This window comes from Anser cygnoides, chromosome 2, assembly GCF_040182565.1.
Source record: "Anser cygnoides isolate HZ-2024a breed goose chromosome 2, Taihu_goose_T2T_genome, whole genome shotgun sequence".
NCBI classification, from domain to species: Eukaryota; Metazoa; Chordata; class Aves; order Anseriformes; family Anatidae; genus Anser; species Anser cygnoides.
In genome coordinates, this window is record NC_089874.1 from 108,711,094 (window position 1) to 108,733,432 (window position 22,339).

Genomic DNA, 22,339 nt, shown 5'->3' on the forward strand with positions numbered 1-22,339 from the left:
GCTTTATTACTTGTGATGTAGCATGACATATTCGTCAATGACCTTCTTCTGTAACCCCTCTGTTCTCATCTCCCTTTTTCTTTCTGTTCCAATTACTTTGAGCAGCCTCAAGAAAAAATTACCAAACCAACAAAATGAGTAAGTCCCCTGTGAAGTCATGAAATGTTTGCTCTTAAACAATGTCATTTCATGCTTCTACATCTTAAACTCTGACCATTTTCTCCAGTGGGGAAAATGTCAAGTTTAAGTGTCAATACCACTCATTACTAACTAACCATTAGTATCTGAGTGAGAAGTAGTTACTAATACATTCCAACTCAATTTGCAGTGTGTGTTTGGAGAAAGTACCAGAATCATTAACTTTTCCGCTTCTAAGGCATTTTCCATGAAAAAATAATTTTTTTCTAGTTATACATCTTGAAAAAGATTGCAATGTCATTACTGTTAAGTTTGCTGACATGTTACTATTTACCAACAGACTGGTGCACCAAGATGGAAGCCTGCCTGACATAACTATGATGAATTTAACAGCCAGCAGTGAAAAGGAAGAGGATAAAATGCTGAAAGAGGCTGGTGAGAAAAGAATGGAAGAGCCAGATGGGGAGGGAGGGAAAGGGAGGGCAGAAAAAGGAAAAGAAGAAGAAGAGAAGGATGGCGACAAGGAAGAAGATGATGATGATGATGAAGACAATGAGTCAGAGGAAGAAGAAACTACAGGTAAGCTCTGCAGATTAAGAATTTTGCCTTCCTCAGCCTTAGGTAACAGTGGTAGCAGATGGCTCATTCTTGGCCATCTCTACTCACTTCAATTATCACATTTTCCTTCTGATTTTACATAGGGTCTTTGCCAAAGCAGCCTGAACTGAGCAGATGGCTACTTGTCAATTATTCAACAGGCTGCAGGTTTTTCTAGGGAAAAATCATACTATTTCTGTAGGATGCCAAGAGAATGAAAACAACAGCAACAAAAAACTTTTTTTAAAGAGTGAATTCTTCTCGGTATTCTGGGTTGGGTTAATACCCCAAACCTTACAAACACCTTTAGAGTGAAATCTCTTTAAGATAAAGAAAATACACATACATTTTTAATCTCTGATACTGCATGCTTTCAAGGCATTTCAATTCAGAAGTTCCAAATGGCTTTACTTCATTATTCATGTGCACATTAGTGTCATATTTTTCACTTCTGAATATAGAATGTGTAATTGATGCCAGATGAACATAAAAATGCTTAAGGGCAGACATGGGTAGTGCTGATGTTGTCATTCTTGATATTGCTAGTATGAACTCCTAGCTTGAATTATTTCCAAAACTCTGTTAGGAATATGAGCCATGAGTGAAAACCAGGGAGAGGCATTTAAAACACCCAAGCTGTACTGTCCAGAAATATCCTTACCACAGATTTGGTCGTTTTTGTCAATATTTATAGGACTGTGACACATAAATAGAGACAGGGTCTTTGTCAAGGCAGAATGGCAGTGTGTTTGGCTTAGCTGCCCCATGGGAGCTCAGCTGCAACTATTTCTCTTTCCTGGCTGGGACATCTTCCCTCACAGAGATGTTCATAGGACATGGAAACCTTTCTTGGCCAGTTTTCATGTGGTCTCCGAGGAGTGATGAGTTTGTTGCACACTGGCCATCCCCACATACCAGAAGGGCTGAGGATGGAGGCCATCTGTTGAAGGTTACCCTGTGCAAACATGCAAACAGGAAAGTGGGGAGCTGCAGCCTTCTCCCTAGGGCCCCCCCTGCACTGCAGTGAGTGGGGCTTGGCAATAGCATGAGATGCTGCTTGCCAGTGTGTGATCCATCCTTAAGCTGCACATGCATTTATTTCTACCAAAGAGTTGCATCACTGTTAAATGACCATGGCCATATGTCTGATTTTTATCATTATTTTAACATGTTCATGTGTGCAGACTTTGTTGTACAGTGATGTACAATTTTTCAATGAGTGGAATCAGGACTGTACCTTATCCTCTGGGCATGTGGTGTTTTGACATGCTAGACAGAGCTCGCTGAAAGACCTCCTCTGCCCTGCTCCACTTCACTGGCACAGCATGGATATACCTTGCATGGTGGTAATGCTGCAAATTGAAATAAATGCAATGAAAGAATGAGAGAGGACATCTATAATTCTAATTCTCTAAATACTTTCCTTAAATACACTCATCATGCTCATAAAATCACACATGTAGTATTAGAGTTCTCTTGCTAGCTTACTTTGTCAAGTTTAATTACATAATCATGCATGTACATCACTCAGTGTTTTTATTAGGATTTTCTAAGTTGTGCTTGGGGAAAAGGACAGAAGAAAAGTATAATTTGGAATTTGCATGTCAGGTATTTTTAAAATCAGCTTTTTTTCACAAGTGTGGATGTGTTTTCTCACACAAATATGTGCAGAATAACCATCTTGGTTTGCTTTATAAGCAAAATGATCGGATGACTTGAAATAATTGCATACACAAGCTGGTAACTCTTTAGTGTTTTTACCAGATTAGACAGTGACATGTTTTGGTCCCATTTTGAAATGTTTCCATCTTTGTGATTAGCTGTAAAAGTGTTCTCACAGTATGAAAAATCCTTCCTAATCTCCAAAATGCTTCTGAAACCTCTAGTACAGTGTGAAGTCTTTATGCTAATATGTAGGAGACTGATGGAACAGTTTTCTAGCCAGCCCATAAGCAAAGATGGCACTTAGAGAACACTGTTCAGTGTATGTATGACTACATATTCATATGTAATAGACATTTCTTGTTTCCACATGTTTGGTCATTGGGGTATTATTTGGGAGGATGGCTTTTGTAGCAAAACATTGTCTGTGAAGGGATACATTCACCCAGTTTCAGGATCTCAACTTGCTAGAGCTCCCTTTTCAACTGAGAGAAATATTCAACTAGACTGTAATTTACCTTACCTGTTTTAGATGTCTATCTTGGGATGGCACAAATCACACACTGGGAGGGTGTGCTGTTCTCAAGGCAGTTTAGATGACTCTGACATACAACAGCTATAATATAGCTGTCTAAAGCCATGTGACAAAAACACTTGCCATAGTGTGCGTGAATTTCTCCCAGGCTGGCTGAAAAGCTTTCTGAATAATATTCCATGCTTTCTGGAAACAGGCTGCATCTGTATCTTTCAAACATCAGATAAAATCCTGTTCTTTCTGAGCTGGATAAGGGCCAGGTCTGGAGAGTCCCAGAGCTAGTCACTTTGTGGTAATCCCTAAGCTTATGTCCAAAGACACTGGCAGAAAATGGGGCCCAAGGAGGGCTTTGCTAGAGAGAAATAGAAGCAGAATTGGCAAGGGAAGCCACCACCAGCACTTGGAAGTGGGGAAGCCTTTCAGTGAATGTGGGTCGGAAGGGAGGACACCATAGCTGAGTGGATCTCAACCGTGTTTTATCTTAGTTAACGAATGAACCATACCTTTTACCTCCTTCATGTCTTACTCTAAGGGCTAGAAGAGCAGAAGTAGAAAGCTCATTGTTCCCTGATGAAGCATTCCTTTTCACAAAGACCTTCTGTTTTTCTCCTCCCAATGGTTCTGCTTGGACATCTCTGCAGACCTAAGGAACAAGTGGCATCTGGTGATTGACCGCCTTACAGTGCTGTTTTTGAAATTCCTGGAGTATTTTCATAAGATGCAAGTCTGTGTGTGGTGGCTTTTGGAGTTGCACATCATCAAAATTGTCTCCTCTTATATCATCTGGGTCACAGTGAAAGAGGCAAGTAAACGCCTACTGTCAAAATCTTACCCATGGTGGAGGCTTGGAAGCTGCATGGTGGTACACCTGGGTGTAGGGAGAGACCTTCCTCATGTCAGACCTCACTGAAGCTGTGGCATCCAGCTGGGCTTGTCAGCTGCTGGGGACCTGCCTTGACATTGTCTCTCACAATGATATTCTTCCTGCTCAGATATTCTCATACCTCCCCCTTTTTTCTAGATATTAAGGTTTAGTTAGTCTAGTAATCTGGACTCATGAGAAACATCTCCTTCCCTACACACGTAGTGTAAGGATGGAGGATGTAGAAGAGGACTAGGAAGAAACAGATAGGAAAATTACTTAAACTGGACCTGAAGAAACAGGAACATGGAACTGCATTTTAAGAAAAAGTGAGGACCACAGTTAGCTGTGCCCTTGGTGTGGGCAGTGTGAGTTCTCCACCTGACATAGCCATTCCTTGAACAGGGTTGTAGGACCAGAGTCCTTAAATAGCAAAATAAAATTCCCTTTTCTCACATCTTTTGGCAAAAAAAAAGAGCTCAAGAAGATGAAAGCAAGTTCCACATACACATGACTCTGTATCATCGTTTCTTTGTTTCATGTGTACTAAAGCAGCAGAATCAGCATTTGATTGCTTGTATTTGGCATCTGTTGTTTCTAGGGTGGATATGCAGTGTTGTGGGTCTAAGACTATTCATACTATGTAGGAGATAACATTCTTGCTAAAATATTAAGTTTTCTGTTCCTCACTTACCACTTTGTGTGTGTTATTGTGAATATTGTTGTAAATGTATTTTTTTAAGTATTTTTCTGTTTTTCTGTGTCCCTTTGTTTTGAGTGATTTTTATTTTTTAATTACTATGGAACAGGTCAAACTTTCTCAGTTCTCTTGTTACTTCATGTAATTTCTCTCCATCCTGTTTTTGTGTTTTCAGGTGTCTCTGTTTAACTTTGTGTTTTTAATTGCCTGGGCTCTTGCTTTGCCATATGCTCAGTTTCGCCCACTGGCATCAAGTATCTGCACTGTTTGGACATGTGTGATTATTGTCTGCAAAATGTTGTACCAGCTCACATCTATTGATCCCAGCACTTTTTCCAGTAACTGTACATTGGTGAGTATAGATGTATATTAAAAGGGTTTGACTGCTGCTTTCTTAAATGAAGAGGAAAAGGAAGCATATCAAGTATTGAAAGTTACAATTCACCTGATGTATTATTGTTGATTATTATTCCAACCCCAAGCAGCCTTAAATAGATTTTTTTTATAAATCGTTGCATTTTCTTTTTAGCCTGGAGAGAACGAAACTAAGGTTGATATAGAAGAACTCAAAACCTCAATCCTCTACAGTGGTCCAGTTGATCCTGCGGAGTGGGTTGGATTGAGGAAGTCTTATCCCCTGCTCGTGTATTTAAGGGTAACTTCTTTAACTATCTGTATTGAAATATTTTCTTATTTGTGATGAATTCAGTAAAGTGAAATATAGTGCACACACAAATTAATGGAAGCTATTGAAAATTGGGAAGTACAGAGGGAAAGAAACAGCAGAAAGACGTATCTATTACATAGGTCATTTCTAGATAGGGTTCAGTACCAATTAAGATAATCTGCATGCAGAACTATTGCTTTCAGACTCTACTGTCTGTTAAAAGCACTCTAAGAAATGCAGTATTTAAGAGCTCTAAGTAATGAAAAGGTACATGGCTCTCAGGTATCACAGGACTGATGGGTCTAATTGGAGTAATTGCCTTGCATGACAGTATATGCTATAAGCAGTTAATTTTTTAAAGTGCTTATTCCTTAGCCACAGTTTGGAAAATGAAATAAGCTAAGTTAATAATTCATTCAGACACTAGTAAATTGATATCTTTTGTTTTTCTTCTTGTTTTTGGTTGATGCCTGTGACCAATATTGTACTATTCCTATCTTGATTAAAAAACCCTACTTACAATAAAAATGTATCAACTCCCAGGGAAAACCTTGCACACCCCTATGTAATTTAAGGAGTCTCCAAAATTTTGTATACACAATTTAAAGCAGTCAGAAATCTGTTAACTAATTAATAGCAGGCTTTGATCTAACAGCTGATTTATTCCTCATTTTTTCCCTGAGAGTTTGCCTCTGTGTACTTTGTTTGTGCAGTCAATACATTAGGTGCCTCTGCCCTCACCAGATGTGCCACTGCCTCTCAATCCCTTAGACACGCATCTCCAGCAGTTAAGAATATATGTGGGGAAGTGCAATGGCTGACACAAGAGTTCTGCATGTAGGGTGAATTTGCCAAGTGGCTCAATGCTAGGAGCTTTACATCTATAAATAGATAGTACTTGGTGATTCGACACTATTCTAGAAAGGTTTTAATTGAGTTAGCAAAGAAAATATATCCTTTATATAGAGAAATCCAGTCCAGGGCTAGACCTGAAGACCCATCTTCAAGTCTCAATGGGTTTCCCTTATGCCCCTTAATAATAGACAGTCAAAATCTCTACATTGTTACAGTGAGGAACCTATCTATCATGGATTGTGTAAAACTCTCCCAACAGCAGTGAGCAGCAGGGACAACAAACAGAAATAACTTATTGTAAAAATAAATTAATTAATTAAAAACATTAGTGTCCCAAATATTTCTTGTGAATAGAGATTCAGAGATTGCCTCTTCAGCTTCATTTGTGGTTTCCTTGAGGGACTTTCTTCAGGTTTTAACCAACTTTTGGAGTTGGTTAACATTTATCTTTCATTGAGCTGAAAGCACATCTCCCTCCTGAGAGAGAAAACTCACCTCAGAGCAGCTAAAGACTTTATTTCAGTCAGTCTGGCACTGGGACAGAAGGAGCCTTGCCTGAATGAAGACTGACAGCTAGACTAATCATTGTTCATTTGAAAGAGTATCCAGGGTATATTTGCAGTACTGAGGGTCTTTGTGGTTTTAGAAAGTTAGTACTTGCCAGCTGAACCCCTGCAGCTGACTTTGTAGATGCTTGTGTCCTCTGTCTCCTCCAAAGCAAGCATAATATCTTAAGAGAAGCCATGAAACATGAGAGGGAAAATAGATGGGTCAATGCATTTTCAATTCCTTTCTACAACTATTGTTCATTACAGTATTCTTTAAGGAATGTCTTATCTTCCAAATTTCAGTACAAAGTCCAGCAAATGGTAGGAACCTGACTTTGTTTCAATGTTAGTAGCTGAGAATAAGTTCCGCTACAACCTGGAGTGTGGGAGCTCTCAAAGTTAATATCCATTTTAGCATTCATTGGTCTATGTTTATCAGAAAGTTTTATAGCTTCCTGTGGTTTTGATTTTTATTTAGTATTCTTCTGATTGTATCTCCTGTAGAATAACTTACTGATGCTGGCTATTCTGGCTTTTGAAGTTACGATTTACCGTCATCAAGAGTACTACAGATGTCGAAATAACCTTACTGTACCTGTGACTAAAACCATTTTCCATGATATTACAAGAGCACATCTGGATGATGGACTGGTAAACTGTGTCAAGTATTTCATAAACTACTTCTTCTACAAGTTTGGTTTGGAGGTAAATTGTAATATATTAATTTTCTTTAGACTGTTATTCCAAACGTTTTGGTTGTGTTATTTTTGGATACTAGCTTGAATTATGTTTGACAGTAGAATGCTTCTTAGTAATAACTTATGTCAGATCAACAGTTGCTCTCTCTCTGCTAGTAGTTGTTTTCAGTTTGGTTTTATTTTTATGTCTTATTTGTTTTCTCTTTCTACTTGTTTTTCATTGACCTAGCCTGCCATTTCTTAACTCAGCAAAAGGTATGACAAGTGGGGCAAGGGACAGAAATGAGAAATACCCTCATATGAACAAACACACAGGGAACCAGGAACTGTAGGAACAGAAGGAAGAAGGAGCTGTCAGGCCATTGTCTCCATTTCTGGACTTCTTTTGCCTCTGGCTGCACAAACACCTCCTTCTTTTTTATGCTTGTTGCTATAACTACTAAAAATCTACAGGAGCAAGAGCTCCAGCAAAGGTTATTGCCATTTTGTGCAACATGTTTAAGACAAAGTTCTTTCTCCAAAGATCTTTACAGTAGACAAGAAACACACAAAACATTAGGAGAGGCAGGTACAAATTTAGTGAAGTGATTTTTTCTGAAGATCCATGACAAATCCTAAATATCTGGTTGATGTCTTATTTTGTAGATCTGCTTGTCTGCTTTGCCAGCAGTAGTGGCCCAGATGGGGCTTAAACTCAACTAATGTATTCCTTGTATCTGGCACCAAAATCACAGAACTGAAACTACCTTGAAGGCAAACTGTGTTAAACATGCACCTTAAAAAAAAAAAAAGAATAAAATTACTCCATTTCTGTTTCCCCAGCTCCTCTGCTTGTTTACAGACACACAAAATGCACTATCAAAATTGTTTGTAGAACAAACAAAATGTTGGTTTGTTGTTGTTGTTGTTTGTTTTGTTTTGTTTTGTTTCAAAATGTTTAATGGCTATCTGCAAAAAGCAACTGCTAGGCTAATGCACCCCAAAGCTAGTCAGAATGATGTTCTTGACCTATGCATTAAAGACTACTGCCCCTTGCTCTTGCTAAACAGAATAAACTGCTTACGGCCAGCCTGAGAGTTAGGAATGAAAGTAAGTTAAAATTAATCAGCAAGTTGTTTCCTTCAGGAAATAAATTTAACCTCATCCTAATCTGAGGAGAGAGGAGATCAAAATAGTGAAGTACATTGGATAAGTGATTCAATATGAATTATTCACCACATCTGAAAACATGCTTCATGGCACTGAGTGAAGGATGTACTTTAAGTGGAGCCATATCCCAGAAATGATCTGGGATAAAGAGCCTTAAAAGGAATGGAGAACTAAAGTTGCCTTACAGCAATTGACTGGATTTGTCTATAGCCAACAGAAGTTATATTGTCTAAATCCCTTTTCTTTTCGTCTGGTTCCCACATGAGGATACGCTTTAGTTGTTGTTATTCTTAATGGTTCCTTTTCTTTCTCACATCTGTAAGTGCTATCAAAATATATGGCTGTGTAATATGTGCTTTGCTTGGCAACAATTAAACATTTCACTTATAGGCTACTGTGAGAATGCTCTTTCTATTTCATATCTTTAGATATCACACAATGGAAACCTGCTTTAGCGCTGTATTCTTGTAGCTGACACTCATAGAAGAGTATTGAAAATCTGGGCAGTTGGGGTGTGGTGGGATAGGTTGTTGGTGGACAGATACAAACTGTTTTAGCATGTTGGTTGGCAAAGGATACCTGCAGTCAGCCCCAGCATGTATCCAAGCATTCTGTCAAAATCCCCAGGATGGTTTATCTGCTAAATTGAATTGCTAAATTAATTAGCCATCAGGTTGCAAATGTTCCTTATTTTTCTTTTCCTTCCTAGACCTGTTTTCTTCTATCAGTTAATGTAATTGGTCAACGAATGGATTTTTATGCGATGATTCATGCCTTCTGTTTGATTGCTGTATTGTATCGACGTAGAAGAAAAGCCATTGCAGAGATCTGGCCAAAATATTGCTGTTTTCTGGCATGCATCATTACATTCCAGTACTTCCTTTGTATTGGCATTCCACCTGCTCCTTGTAAAGGTAAGTACACTTACCTTTTATGGACAATTACTGCCGCGTGCTTTTACAGAAAAGTGCTGGGAAATTGATAAGTATTCACAAGTATTCAGAAGGAAAGGATGAAGTAATTGTTGTAAAGTACTGATTGCATTTCTACGTGCTTCTGTCATATAGACTATCCATGGAGAAGTGGTAATGCCAACTTCAACTCAAACATCATAAAGTGGTTATACTTTCCAGACTTCATTGTGAGACCAAACCCTGTCTTCCTTGTCTGTAAGTATTTTAGCACATAGTTGAGAAGTGTTTACTTGTCTTTTGCTTAAAACATCTGCACAGTGTAATTTGAAGCCAGGCTTTTATTTACTCTCCAGCAGCAAGCTGACATATTCTGTGGGAAGTTGAATACAAAGTGTGGCTTTGTGTGTAGCAGAAAAATTCAACAAATTAGTTATTTCTGCATCTGTTTTTCAATATCCCATTTTTAACAGGGAAGTGTCAAAAAGTATGAATCATTCTCCCTTTTCTAATTTATTTTTCCGTAAAAATCATAGAAGATGACAAGTAAAAAATCAAATACATTAATAAATGTCAAATCAGTGTTAAATGCACTGAAAATAACAGTCTTGGATAATCAAAGCATGGGAAAACTATATTATAGCATGGTAACTATATTATAGCATATCACCACCACTCCCTACACCTCAGTTAATGACTGAATTTTTCCTTGCAACCACTGCTTTCTCCTAGATGATTTCATGTTGCTGCTGTGTGCATCTTTACAAAGGCAGACGTTTGAGGATGAAAATAAAGCTGCTGTACGAATCATGGCTGGAGACAATGTGGAAATTTGTATGAATCTTGAGGCAGCATCTTTCAGCCAGCATAATCCTGTTCCTGACTTCATTCACTGCCGGTAAAAACTGAATCTTAAACACTTGGAAAATAGAGTGCTTCATTTTTGTGAAGTTCTCTAGTGTGAAAGTAACTCTCATAGCTACCAATTTTACTTGAAATTTATACACATATGTGTTCCCATCTCATAACATGTCTTTTACTGCTTTATGAGACATAGGACAGCTTCTGGGTAATCAACTTCTGCTTTAGAAAAAGGCAAGTGGAAACAGTCTCTAGAGTCTTCCTAACACTGCTGATTATTCTAAGTGCTCCCCAAAGGGATGTTCAGTGATAAATTTGCCTGAAAGCACATATTCTTTCCGTGAATGCCCTGTGAGACAGTGTTTGTGGTCGAATTCAGCACTCCTGTGGCTTCCCCCAAAACACATACATGTTAGCAAGAACCAATTGTTGTCTGAACTTGCCCATGTACATGCTTAATTCCGCTAAGTCATCGCTCATGTCTTGCGAAGATGTTGTCTAAGAGCAATCAAAATGATACACTAAAATAGGAGAATGTCCTTTGTGCTATTTCTTCTAGGTCGTAAGAAACTTAAAAGTGTCTTGAAAGGGTAAGTGGCTTGTCTTTCTGTGCCTCAACATTGCATGTAAGGTTATTTAAGAAGGTGAATAATATGAAGGAGGGGATGAGCCTGAGACAGTCTGTTCCTCCTGGTCTTCAAACAATGGAAGCGTTCCTATGTGGTCACTTCAGCAAACAGAGATTAGCTCAGCCTTTCTGAGTTGTGCTGGGCATATTATTAATTGAAGGTCTCTCTACAGGTTGATGCAATGTTACAGGAATAAATGGGAAGAATAAGATTTGTTAGCTACTGCTTTGTTCAGGCTAGGTGTTTGTTTTGTTAACAACAGATGTGTGAGTGTGAAAGGAATAACAAAATTTGAAATAATGTCTAGTGAAGTCTCCCTTTCGCTGATAAATTTGTATTTTTGTTACCAGAAAAGTGCTGTCACCAAAATCCCTTCTCAAGATCTTTAAGATGATACTGCTGTTTCTCTTAGAAATGATGGCCAAATGTGTTTTGAAATAACTTTAAAGAGCAGACGATGAAAATACTTCCAGTTGACTCAACGTGTCCAGAGATTTATAGTCACTTCTGGGTGTAGGGTAAAAAGTTCTCCCTCTTGAGTATTTCCAGCCTTCACAGTGGACCCCATGCTCTAGACCCACTAACATAAACGGAGCGAGAGAAGTCATAACCTCTTTTCAAAATACGCCATCAAGTGGGGATGTTTTCCAAAAGACATCTGCCAAATAGGGCTTGGTCACAACATCTCTTCAAAATACTCCATCAAGATGGGATGCTTTCCAAGAGACATCTGCCAAATAGGGTTTGCTCAAGAGGAACGAGTAGGTGGATCGGCTGAGTTATTCTTATTGCCACTGTGGTGGTGTCCACACTAACAAAAGCTATTTCAGCAGTTGCATCGAGCACTCTGATATGCTTGGTCTCCTTGGTCACTGGCAAAGACCATTGCTGGTGATGTGATTTCTGGCAGAAAGAAGAGAGAGATCTTTTTTTCCCACCTTAATCTAGTGTGGTTTAACCCGGCCGGCAGCTAAACACCACACAGCCGTTCGCTCACCCTCCCCCCTCCCTCTCTGGGATGGGGGAGAGAAACGGGAAAGTGAAGCCGGTGAGTTGAGATAAAGACAGTTTATTAGGACAGGAATATAATAATAACAATAATAATAATAATAGTGATAATGATAATAGTATTAATAATAATAATGTGTAAGAAAACAAGTGATGCACAATGCAATTACTCACCACTTGCTGACCGATGCCCAGCCTATCCCCGAGCAGCCGGCCCCCCACCCCGGCCAGCCACCCCTATATATTGTTTAGCATGACGCCAGATGGTATGGAATACCCCTTTGGCCAGTTTGGGTCAGCTGTCCTGGGTCTGTCCCCTCCCAGCTCCTGCTGCACCCCCAGCCTGCTCGCTGGCAGGACAGAGCGAGAAGCCGAAAAGTCCTTGGCCTGGTGTAAACACTGCTCTGCAACAATCAAAACATCAGCATGCTATCAGCGCTCCTCTCATCCCAATCCAAAACATAGCACCCTACCAGCTACTATGAGGGAAAATCAACTCTGTCCTAACTGAAACCAGGACATCTAGAAAAAAAAATGTTGTGAAAAAAAAAATCATTATCAATGACACTATATTTGGAGTCTATATTCAGAAGGGAAAGGGGGGGCAAGAAAATCAGTGCTTTTTAAACAGTGTAGTTTGGCATCTTTTCAAAGTTCCCTGGCATCTGATAGGTATTTCTAGTTATCTGTAGAAGATATTCCCAAATGGCCAAGCATGAAAAGTTTGAAGCACAAAGGATGTTCTTTGAAGATTTTGGATGGGAATCAGAATTAGATGTATAATGGAAGGCAAAGTCCAAGCTGAACTGGCCTGCTGCCTCTCCACAATCCTTTGGGTTAAGTTCTGTCTTTTGATTCATTTGCATGGCATGCCTCAGCTTGAAGCCATTGGTGGGTTCATATGCATTGAAACACACTACTTGGCATGTGTTGAGAAAATAGACCTGTGTGTACATGATATACATGTGTACTATGCAGCCATTTAATTGGGAATTTGCAACTTGTGTCTAGGAGTAAGTAATATTGTTGGTGGAAAATAAACAAACAAATCAATGACAACAAAAAAGCCAACAGAATTATATTCATAGCGGTGAGCTGTACAAATAACCCGTGATCACTTTATGCTTGTTTCAGATAAATACAGAAATCTGTGTGACTGTTTCCTGTGATAGTTTTATGTTGTGTGAATAGAATGAAAAGAACAAGGTGGGGAAAGAAACTGAACAGGGACATTTTTGTTGAAAATTCCATCAAATGAATAGAGAACACGTTAATTTCAGGAACAGAGGAAATTCCTGTTTATGATATCCTTCTTGTAGGTGCTGGGGTAGGTAAGCCATAAATTTTTTTCTTCTGAATTTGAAGTGTAAGCTTCCTGAAACTGTAATGAGAACATACTTGTAGAATGTGTAGACAGGTATAAACAGACCTTCCTTTAGTATGATCTGCATAATAGATCTTCTCTGCCTGATGGGATCTTTCCTTTAGTGTCCCATTCCACGCCTTCATTTCAATGCAGATTTTTCCCAGGCTTTAAATGGTGTTATTTTTTAGTGATCGCACTGTCCATATGCAATCTTAGATGCCTAATTTGCCTCAAAGAAGTGACAGAGAATGGCTGGACAGTCTCTTAAAGTGACTTTGAATCTTTCATTAGAGATTATAAATCTTTAAAGAGAAGGACTCAAGCTCTGGAGAACAGACTGAAGATATACCTCAGAAGAAGACGTATATATCTGGCCTCTGTTCAAGACAATTTGGAGCTGAAAGGGCTTTATCTAAAAATGTTTCTTTCACTGTGCTGGAGAAATTTCAGAATGGTCTAAATATTTTTTTATCAGGGACAACAACCTGATTCAAAGCTTATCCAAGCAAGTTAAATGAAAAATGGCATTTATCCAAAAGCCAGTCAGAAAGATCCAGACAGATAAGTGAAGGCAACCTGGTTATGAATAAATTACAGAGCATCAGAAAAATAGTGCTTAGTATTCATGTGTTTTCTGAGAAGCCCAACGTGTATTTACTGCTAAGGAAAAGAAGTGGCACTTGAAGACTGAAGAACCCTTCTGATGTGTCTGATTGCTTGAGAAGGTGCCAGTTTGTTCTAATAGACATGGCTAAAAAGCTTTTAATTGCAATATAAACAGTGGCAGAAAAAATAACATGTTTCCAAATGCTTAGTTTTCTTCTTTCTGGAGAAATACTTGAGCTCAACAATGATAAATACAGTCTAAGGAAGAAATTTCCTGAAATTTCCTTGTTTTTCCACCCCCAGATTTCTCAGGGGATATGTGCTTAACCCCAAGGGAGAGCAAAACTGAAGGGCTTTGAAACAGAAATAAAAATGAAGAATAGAAGTAGGAGCTTTTAAAATGAAACAGAATTTAAAGTGGCTTCACTGAGGATAATCCTTTCCCACAGTCTCTAATGCCAGAAAATCCTCATTTCAGTTCTCAAGCAGTTTTCTGATGTTCTCCTAGACATTGACAGGGAAATGATTTGGGATTGCTGTCTACTTTTTGCCTCCTGAGAGCAGAAAGAATATTAACAGTCCCTCCTGGGAACCATCATCAGGTGAGTCAGAGGAATTCTCTCAAAGGCAGCTGTAATGCCTTTCTTGGAACTACAGTTCTAACCCGGGTTAGTGAAAGAGGATCTGCAAAACATCATTTTAGGCTTCCCATCATATTTGTATAAAGCAAATAAACATTTTGTTGCTAATAAAATGGCCTTAAATAACACAGCTTTGGATTCGTGGATTTTTAAAGAAAATATAATCATGAAGGAAGGACTTCATTGGTAAGAGAATGAGAATAAGAGAATATCAGTCCTAAGTCTTACAGGATCTATCCACAACACTAAATTCAAAGAAGTCCATTAAAGTAATGGAGCTGATTTTCAGAAGTTTTGATGTAGCTATGGGCAAAGGGAAAATCAGTGAACCTGACTTCTGGAGATTGAAATGGAGCTACAGAAAAAGGCTTTGGGGATGATTGCTTGGTGATAAATTAGCAGTGTTGAAATCAGAAGGGGAAGCACTGTGGTGTAGGATCCAGGTGCAAAAAATGTAAGGAATAGGAGACAGGGAAGAGGGGAGAGAGAGAAGAAATTGGAAGAACAGAGGTAAAGAGACAGCTAACCATGTAAATATATCTATCTATCTATATATTATATATATATAGAGATATATATATATAGATATATATAGATATATATATAATCCCAGAGCCCTGGGATTATATAGAGATGGTGATCCACACTCAAAGCAAAACAGGTGGCTGTTAAGGGACCATGATGAAATGACCTATCAAGAGCTCCTCCAGGATGAAGAAACATTGAGCTATGTCAATGTGACAGGACAATATTGTCTCATCAGTGTGTAAACAGAAAAGTGTGTTCTTTCCCTAAACTTCAAAGTGCTGACTTGAGGGCAACCTGATCTAGTGGGTGGCATCACTGCCTGTGGCAGAGGGGTTGGAACTAGATGATCTTTGAGGTCCCTTCCAACCCAGGCCATTCTATGATTCTGTGATTATACAATTCTGTGATTCTATGATTATCAGCTGCAGCATCAGTGCCATGGGGGGGCCTGCAGGCAGAGGTCCGGACACTGGAGTGGCCACAGCCAAACACATTATTGAGCCTGCTGGGAACACAACTACATCTAGAGCAATCTTTCTGCAAGAGGCTGGATTGCATTACAGTTAACAAGTAATTCATGTGGAAATAAAATACTGAAGTGATCATGATAAGACTAATAAAGCTTTAGTAAATAAAGGCAGATAATTTGGTACAGACAGCCATCTGAGGTTAAAATAGTTTTGATGGATGGATGGAATGAACTTCAGATTTTCTCTTCCTTGTTTTTGAGCAAGGTCATAGAATCATAGAATGCCTCAGTGTGGAAGGGACCTTGAAGATCACCTAGTTCCAACCCCCCTGCCATGAGTGGGGATACCTCCCACTAGATCAGGTTGCCCAGGGCCTCATCTAACCTGGTCTTGAACGCCTCCAGGGATGGGGCATCCACAACCTCTCTGGGCAACCTGTTCCAGTGCCTCACCACTCTCTGAATAAAGAATTTCCTCCTAATCTCTAATCTAAATCTCCCCTCTTTTAGTTTAAAACCATTCCCCTTTGTCGTATTGTTATCTGATTGAGCAAAGAGTCATTCTCCATCTTTTTTATAAGTCCACTTAAAGTACTGAAAAGCTGCAACGAGGTCACCCCAGAGCCTTCTCTTCTTCAGGCTGAACAGACCCAGCTGTCTCAGCCTTTCTTCATAGGAGAGGTGCTCCAGCCCCTTGATCATCTTCGTGGCCCTCCTCTGGACCCGTTCTAACAGCCCCACATCCTTCTTGTGCTGGGGGCTCCAGATCTGGACACAGGCTCCAGGTGAGGACTCACGAGGTCAGGGGGACAGTCACTTCCCTCGCCGTGTTGGCCACTCCTCTGTTGATGCAGCCCAGGATGCAGTTGGCCTTCTGGGCTGCAAGCACACTCTGCTGGCTCATGTCGAGCTTTTCATCCACCAGAACCCCCAAGTCCTTCTCTGCAAGGCTGGTCTCAGTGAGTTCTTCTCCCAGTCTGTACTCATGTCTGGGATTGCCCAGACCCAGGTGCAGCACCTGGCACTTTGACTTGTTGAACCTCATTAGGTTCATGTGGGTCCACTTCTCAAGCCTGTCCAGGTCCCTTTGGATGGCATCCCTTCCTTCTGCTGTATCAACTGCACCACTCAGCTTGGTGTCATCTACAAATGTGCTGAGGGTGCACTTGATCCCACTGTCAGTGTCATTGATAAAGATATTAAACAACACTGGTCCCAGGACAGACTCCTGAGGGACACCGCTCATCACCAGCCTCCACTTGGACATAGAGTCATTGATCACCACTCTCTGGGTGTGACCTTCATATCCACTGAATGGTCCACCCATCAAATCCATATCTCTCCAATTTGGAGACCAGGATGTCATGTGGGACGGTGCCAAAGGCCTTACAGAAGTCCAGGTAGATGACATTGGTTGGTCTTCCCTTGTCAACTGATGCAGCCACTGGAGTGACAGAGTCATCTAGAGTATCAGTGAATTCTGCTAATGACACTGTTGGCCAATTAGCATTTCTTATATTTTGTTTGTCTTTCAAGGTTCTTCTGCATATTTTCTAATTCAGAAGTTACTGTGCTATTGAAAGCCATGCTCTGATGTTCTTGGTACTCTCGTGTAGTGGCTAATCTTCCTCTGAAGTGTAAATGTATTCCTGGCCTCCAGCTGCACACTCCTCCTACCTTTACTGTTGTTTCACCCTTGAGTTCATCACACCAGCAGTGAGTTGTTTCATAGGCTGAATGGTCGTATAATTAGCCCTTCCTTCTGTCTCCCGCAAAATAAGTTTAAATACATTTGCTTCTTTAAACCAATTTAAAGAGCTAGAGCCAAAGACAGGGCAGGAGTACGCAGCTGAGGGGATGAAGGGGAGTGGGACTGTCCCCTTAGGGTTCAACTGTCTCTCAGATTTTCTAGGTGTATTGTCAAATGCCATATCCTGAGGGTAGCCTCTCCTCTCTGAGATTGGATGTGGATTTAAAGACCACTTAGAAAATGAGGTTTGGAAGATTTACACAGCATTAAAATAATGATGTTTGTGGTCTGCAGTGAAAGCATAAAATTATGGTATACGCTATCCAAGATTAAAAATTTTCTGCTGTGAAGAAGTTTTCAAAAAAGAAGTTAAGGCTCCTGACTGACTCTGTTTGTGCAGGGTCTTCTTAGCTGTTGGGGTTATCTTGTACTTCAGTCTCTCACTGTTGCATTATAATCTCCAGAGCAAGGATCTGAAACTCTTCACTTCCTAACTATACTGATTTTGGAAAATTTGCATCCAAGAATGCATCATACAGCTTGAGAGACAATATGCTGAGAACTGCCCCCCATCCCCAAAACATATATTTATTCCTTCTCTTAAAGCACTTACCTATGTTATTGTAAATATTTAAGGAAAATTAAAGGGATGCTTGTAAATGACTCCACACTATAACAGAAAAGTACAGGCGCCTGGGTGTATTACAATAGAAAGAAGTATGGTTTGGGGAACATTTTCATGTACCTGAGACTATTCAGGTACATGAATGAGTTCAGGTATTTGAGGTTCTGCCCACTGTGCTCTGTGCGGCATTGGGTGGCATTGTTCTTGGGCCAGCATAGATGTATCTGAGATGGTCAGTGATGTTCATAGTTTAGGTGTACCCTGAATGACTTTTTCAAATACCATTTTGTAAGAAGACAACTTGGACGTGGAATCTTTCATATGGTTGGTCTTACTTGTAATTGTGTATTTCTTAAAACTAGAAGGCTTTACATCTCTAAGAAGTACATCATATAGTTGTATTGTTTTTTCTGCCTTGTGAGAAGCTTTTCTTTTCATCCCATTTTATTTTGGCGTATTGATGTCTAATTCTACTATGTTTAGTGTGTATTTTGAAAATGAGAAGAGCAGTTGTATTTGGTATTTTAGATGACTGCTAAGAATGTAACAGGCTATTAACGTTATAGTAAAGAAAAAAAAAAGCTAAATTATTGTATTCCTTTTCATATTCTCTCTAATTTCTGTAGGTTTTAATCTGAGAGTGGTATTCACTGTTGCACTGTGACTCAACCAAATGCCGTGTGAATGTTGGAATATTTGGATCCAGACAACTCCAGTTGTCTTTTCAGAATCGGAATTCATATTTGTTGAAGAGCATTAAAATATTCTTGCATATTTGATCAATTCAGTTTTGTCTGGGACATTTTTCAACAGATGTTGATGTAATTCCTTGGTAGCAAAGGACAAGATTTCTGAAACACTGCAATTGTTAGAATGGGTTCAGGAAGGCTATTTCTTCCTAGCCATCCATCACATAAGTAATTTTTATTAACAAAACACCAAATACTAAGATTTTTTTCATTGTTTTTTTTCCTATAGAAAAACAGTGAGAGCACCATTTTGAGTGAATTTTGAGTTAGTGAAGATCTGTTCAACTGTTATCTTCTGCGTCTTTATTTTCCTAGTGTGTATAGATTATTTGATAATGTTGTATCACCCCAAACCCAGCAGCATTTCTAAAACCATGAATTTTTTAGACTTCGTGGGCATTAGTCCATACATTTCTTTAACGTTTGTGGGAAATAAACACAGAGGAGCTCTATCATTACCTTTCATTAAATGCCTCTCTGGTTAGCTTCGGCAAGCTAAATGTATAATACATACGTATAAATGTAGGACTATAAATACACACTCCTAGAAAATTTTGAGCCTGAGAACATCAAGCAGCATGGGCCTTTTTATGTGGCTTCATCTACTGTATTTAGTTCATTTACTCCTTACATGGTTTGGCTTAGGTATATGTGTACTCCCATCATGCTGTCTCCCTGCCTGGTTTCCTGACAAATCCAGTTTCACAGCCTGGGTGAACAGACCCTGAAAATATAGCACATCTGGAATCAAAACACTAAATGGGGAGAAAACAAGAATATGTTGGTTTTGCAGTGTTTAGCTATATGTAGTATTTGGTGTTGCCTTTGGCAGATATTCTTATTTGAAAGCTCACTGAGTCAATATTAAGTCAAGATTTTGATGAATCTAAAAACATACCAAATTGTTTCTCACTCTTTCCCATTTTGGGCCAGGCTGATTTCAGATAGCTCTGTCTTGCAGCTTCCTAGCAAACTTTTCAGTAAATTCTAGTGCATTTACATTCTGTAAGAGCTTTTTTACTCCTCAAAACTTTTAGTTGATCTCTGCTGGAGAAAGGTATTTTTAGCAGCTGTCTTTGAAAGCTAGGCTTTTAACCAGGCCGAATTCCCTAGAATTTATCCGTAAATACAGAACTGTTTGCAGTGCAGTACTGTAGCTGGCTTTTGAAGATATATTTGCTTTAGTATTACCCACACTTCTTAAAAGGTTATTTTAGATAGCTTTTAAATTGCATACGTGGCATTGACAGGTAATACCACTCTATCATGAAGTTTGGTGAGAATAAATTTTTCCCCCTTTTATGATACAAGGCTTGATCCTGTGTGATGCAAGGTGCCCTGACTGGGTGCAGCAAGGTGCTTACGCACGTGAATGAGCTAGAATTGAGTATATGAGCCAGCCAGATCCACTGACCTTGACTGGCATTAATCCTATGCAGATGCCCAAATGCTGACATGGGACGCGAATGCTCTGCTGTCGGTCTGTAGCTACAAGTAGCGGCCAGTAGCACAAATAGAGGAAATCTATCATTGTCCTCAGAAAATGGTAATTTTTTCTCCTTCTTTTACTTCCAGGTCCTACTTAGACATGTATAAGGTGATAATATTTAGTTACCTCTTCTGGTTTGTGCTTACTATAATCTTCATAACGGGAACCACAAGGATCAGCATATTCTGTATGGGCTACTTGGTAGCCTGCTTTTATTTCCTTCTCTTTGGTGGAGATCTGCTGCTGAAACCCATCAGGAGTATTCTGCGTTACTGGGACTGGCTGATTGCGTACAATGTTTTTGTGATCACCATGAAGAACATCCTCTCAGTAAGTAGCTGCTGCATTTCTGCTGCCCTGAGCACTTTTGTGGCTTCATTGGAAGTGTGCACAGTGCACTGAATGGTCATTAGAAGTCCTTTTCAGGACCACAGCCTTTTGCTAGTGCAAAGCAGGCTCCATTTTAAAGCAGAAACTGCAAGTGCATATCCAGAGAACGCTAATGCATATACATTGTAGAAAAATGTGAATACTCGTTTCAGTCTGGCTCTGAGAAAGCTCACAAGCAATTTTCAAAGGATCAGACTCTGATTACTTTGCCTTGTTAAGTTGTTCCTTAGAAGTCTTGTGAAAATTTCAGTGGGGTGAGAAATGCGTTAGAAGTGTAAGATGAGTTACACCGTCAATAAATAGTGCACATTCAACTAAACCTTTTATTTTAAACTAGAATTTTCAAGCCTAGTACTAGATGGAGTTGTTGTGTGACTACAAAATTACAAGCTGCATTCTGTTTTCCTTTAGAACTATTGTGAGCTTCAGGGGAAAACAGACACATTTTGTAATAGAATGTTAAACAGTTCTGCAAAGTATTAAAGGTTTTCTTACATTAATTAACTGTTTAGAACAAATTCTTGCAGTGGCACTAATAGGTGATTGAGACAAGGCAGTACTTAAAATTTTATGAAAGATAAATTTAGATTTATTCCTGGCAATTGCCTTTTAGCTTTGAATATTTAAGTGCTGGACTGAAAAGAGCAGACATTTTTCTTTTTACATTTATATAAGTCACTGTACTGAAATAAAATTGATTTATGAGTGGTTTGAATTTGCAAACGTTCTAAATGCTCACATATGTGCTTCATTTTATGCTTGGGAATTCAGTGGGGCCATGTGTGTGTTAAGTTAAGCTTGTCCGTGTATGTTTGCAAGTTTAACTCAGTGATTTATAAAAGTTGCTTAGCCGTCACACTGCATCACATGCCAGACATATCACTTTCTCTGCAAAAACACAAGCAAAACCTATATACCTGCTATCTCATGGATAATCAAAAGAACTAATTCTTGCTATGTGATGTGTGTTACTGCTAAAGACACTCTTACATCTAATCTGTTTTACTAATGAGATGTAATTCAGCCAATGGCAGTAACAATATTCTCAAGTAACGTAAGGAGATGCAATACTTTTCTTATCTTTATTTCTGCTATGTCTTGTTATATGAAACTGTTCTTTTACTTTCCAGATAGGAGCATGTGGCTACATTGAGTCATTAGTTAAGAATAGTTGCTGGTTGATTCAGGCATTTAGCCTGGCTTGTACAGTTAAAGGCTACCGTATCCGTAAGTATAGCTTGTTTTTCTTTGTAATTTCCTAAAAATTAAGTATCACCTTCAAAATCTCGTACCATATTTAAAATGTGCCCTCTCTTGACATAATACATAATACCTTGTGCAAATAGCTTACATGAGTTCAGTTAATAGAGCTTAGTCATATATGGACTAGCAAGACAAGGTATTGAAAATATTTCGTAGAAACAAGGGAGATACACAGAGAACTATTAACACCCCCACTCACATACACACAAACTGTGTTTGCTGTAAATGTACAATTTGGTGATATGGGAGTTTAACACAGTTTCTTGGTATCTGAAGTTCATGTGATACTTGGGTTTATGGTTTCGCCATACAAAGTGAGGTCAGTTACTAGCTCACCACCACTGCACAGAGAGGGCACCTTTTCTTAGTTGTAAACTCCCACTCCTTGCTGTGCAGCAGGTCTTGTGTTCAGCTCCTCAGAACCACTTCAACTCACTGAAATTGCAAGAGGCTAAGCCAGCATAAAAGTTATATTTTTTTTTGCAGGCAATTTTTTATGATTATTCTCAAGTTGGTAGTGATAACAGTGTGGGAGTGGTCGCATGAGTGGATGGAGGCAATAGAAGGGAGGGAGGAAGGAAGTATTGGGAACAAGACTCTTCACCTCTCAGTGAGCTATAAATTTGGCTCCACTTTGTCCTGG

General features: G+C 39.2%; 1 protein-coding gene across 4 annotated transcripts in view; it reads left to right on the forward strand.

Annotated features, from left to right (window-relative positions):
- PIEZO2 (piezo type mechanosensitive ion channel component 2) overlaps window positions 1-22,339 on the forward strand; it is a 313,186-nt gene that overhangs the window by 236,253 nt on the left and 54,594 nt on the right. For 3 of the 4 annotated variants that reach the window (XM_066992758.1, XM_048077088.2, XM_066992759.1), the window contains 11 exons: window positions 106-138; window positions 479-717; window positions 3,574-3,734; window positions 4,670-4,846; window positions 5,024-5,149; window positions 7,069-7,269; window positions 9,121-9,325; window positions 9,479-9,580; window positions 10,055-10,220; window positions 20,130-20,373; window positions 21,564-21,660. In XM_066992758.1, the coding sequence (XP_066848859.1) occupies window positions 106-138; window positions 479-717; window positions 3,574-3,734; window positions 4,670-4,846; window positions 5,024-5,149; window positions 7,069-7,269; window positions 9,121-9,325; window positions 9,479-9,580; window positions 10,055-10,220; window positions 20,130-20,373; window positions 21,564-21,660 (1,751 nt within the window). The remainder of the gene's footprint in view (window positions 1-105; window positions 139-478; window positions 718-3,573; window positions 3,735-4,669; window positions 4,847-5,023; window positions 5,150-7,068; window positions 7,270-9,120; window positions 9,326-9,478; window positions 9,581-10,054; window positions 10,221-20,129; window positions 20,374-21,563; window positions 21,661-22,339) is intronic. The other variant, XM_048077086.2, reaches the window with a different exon arrangement.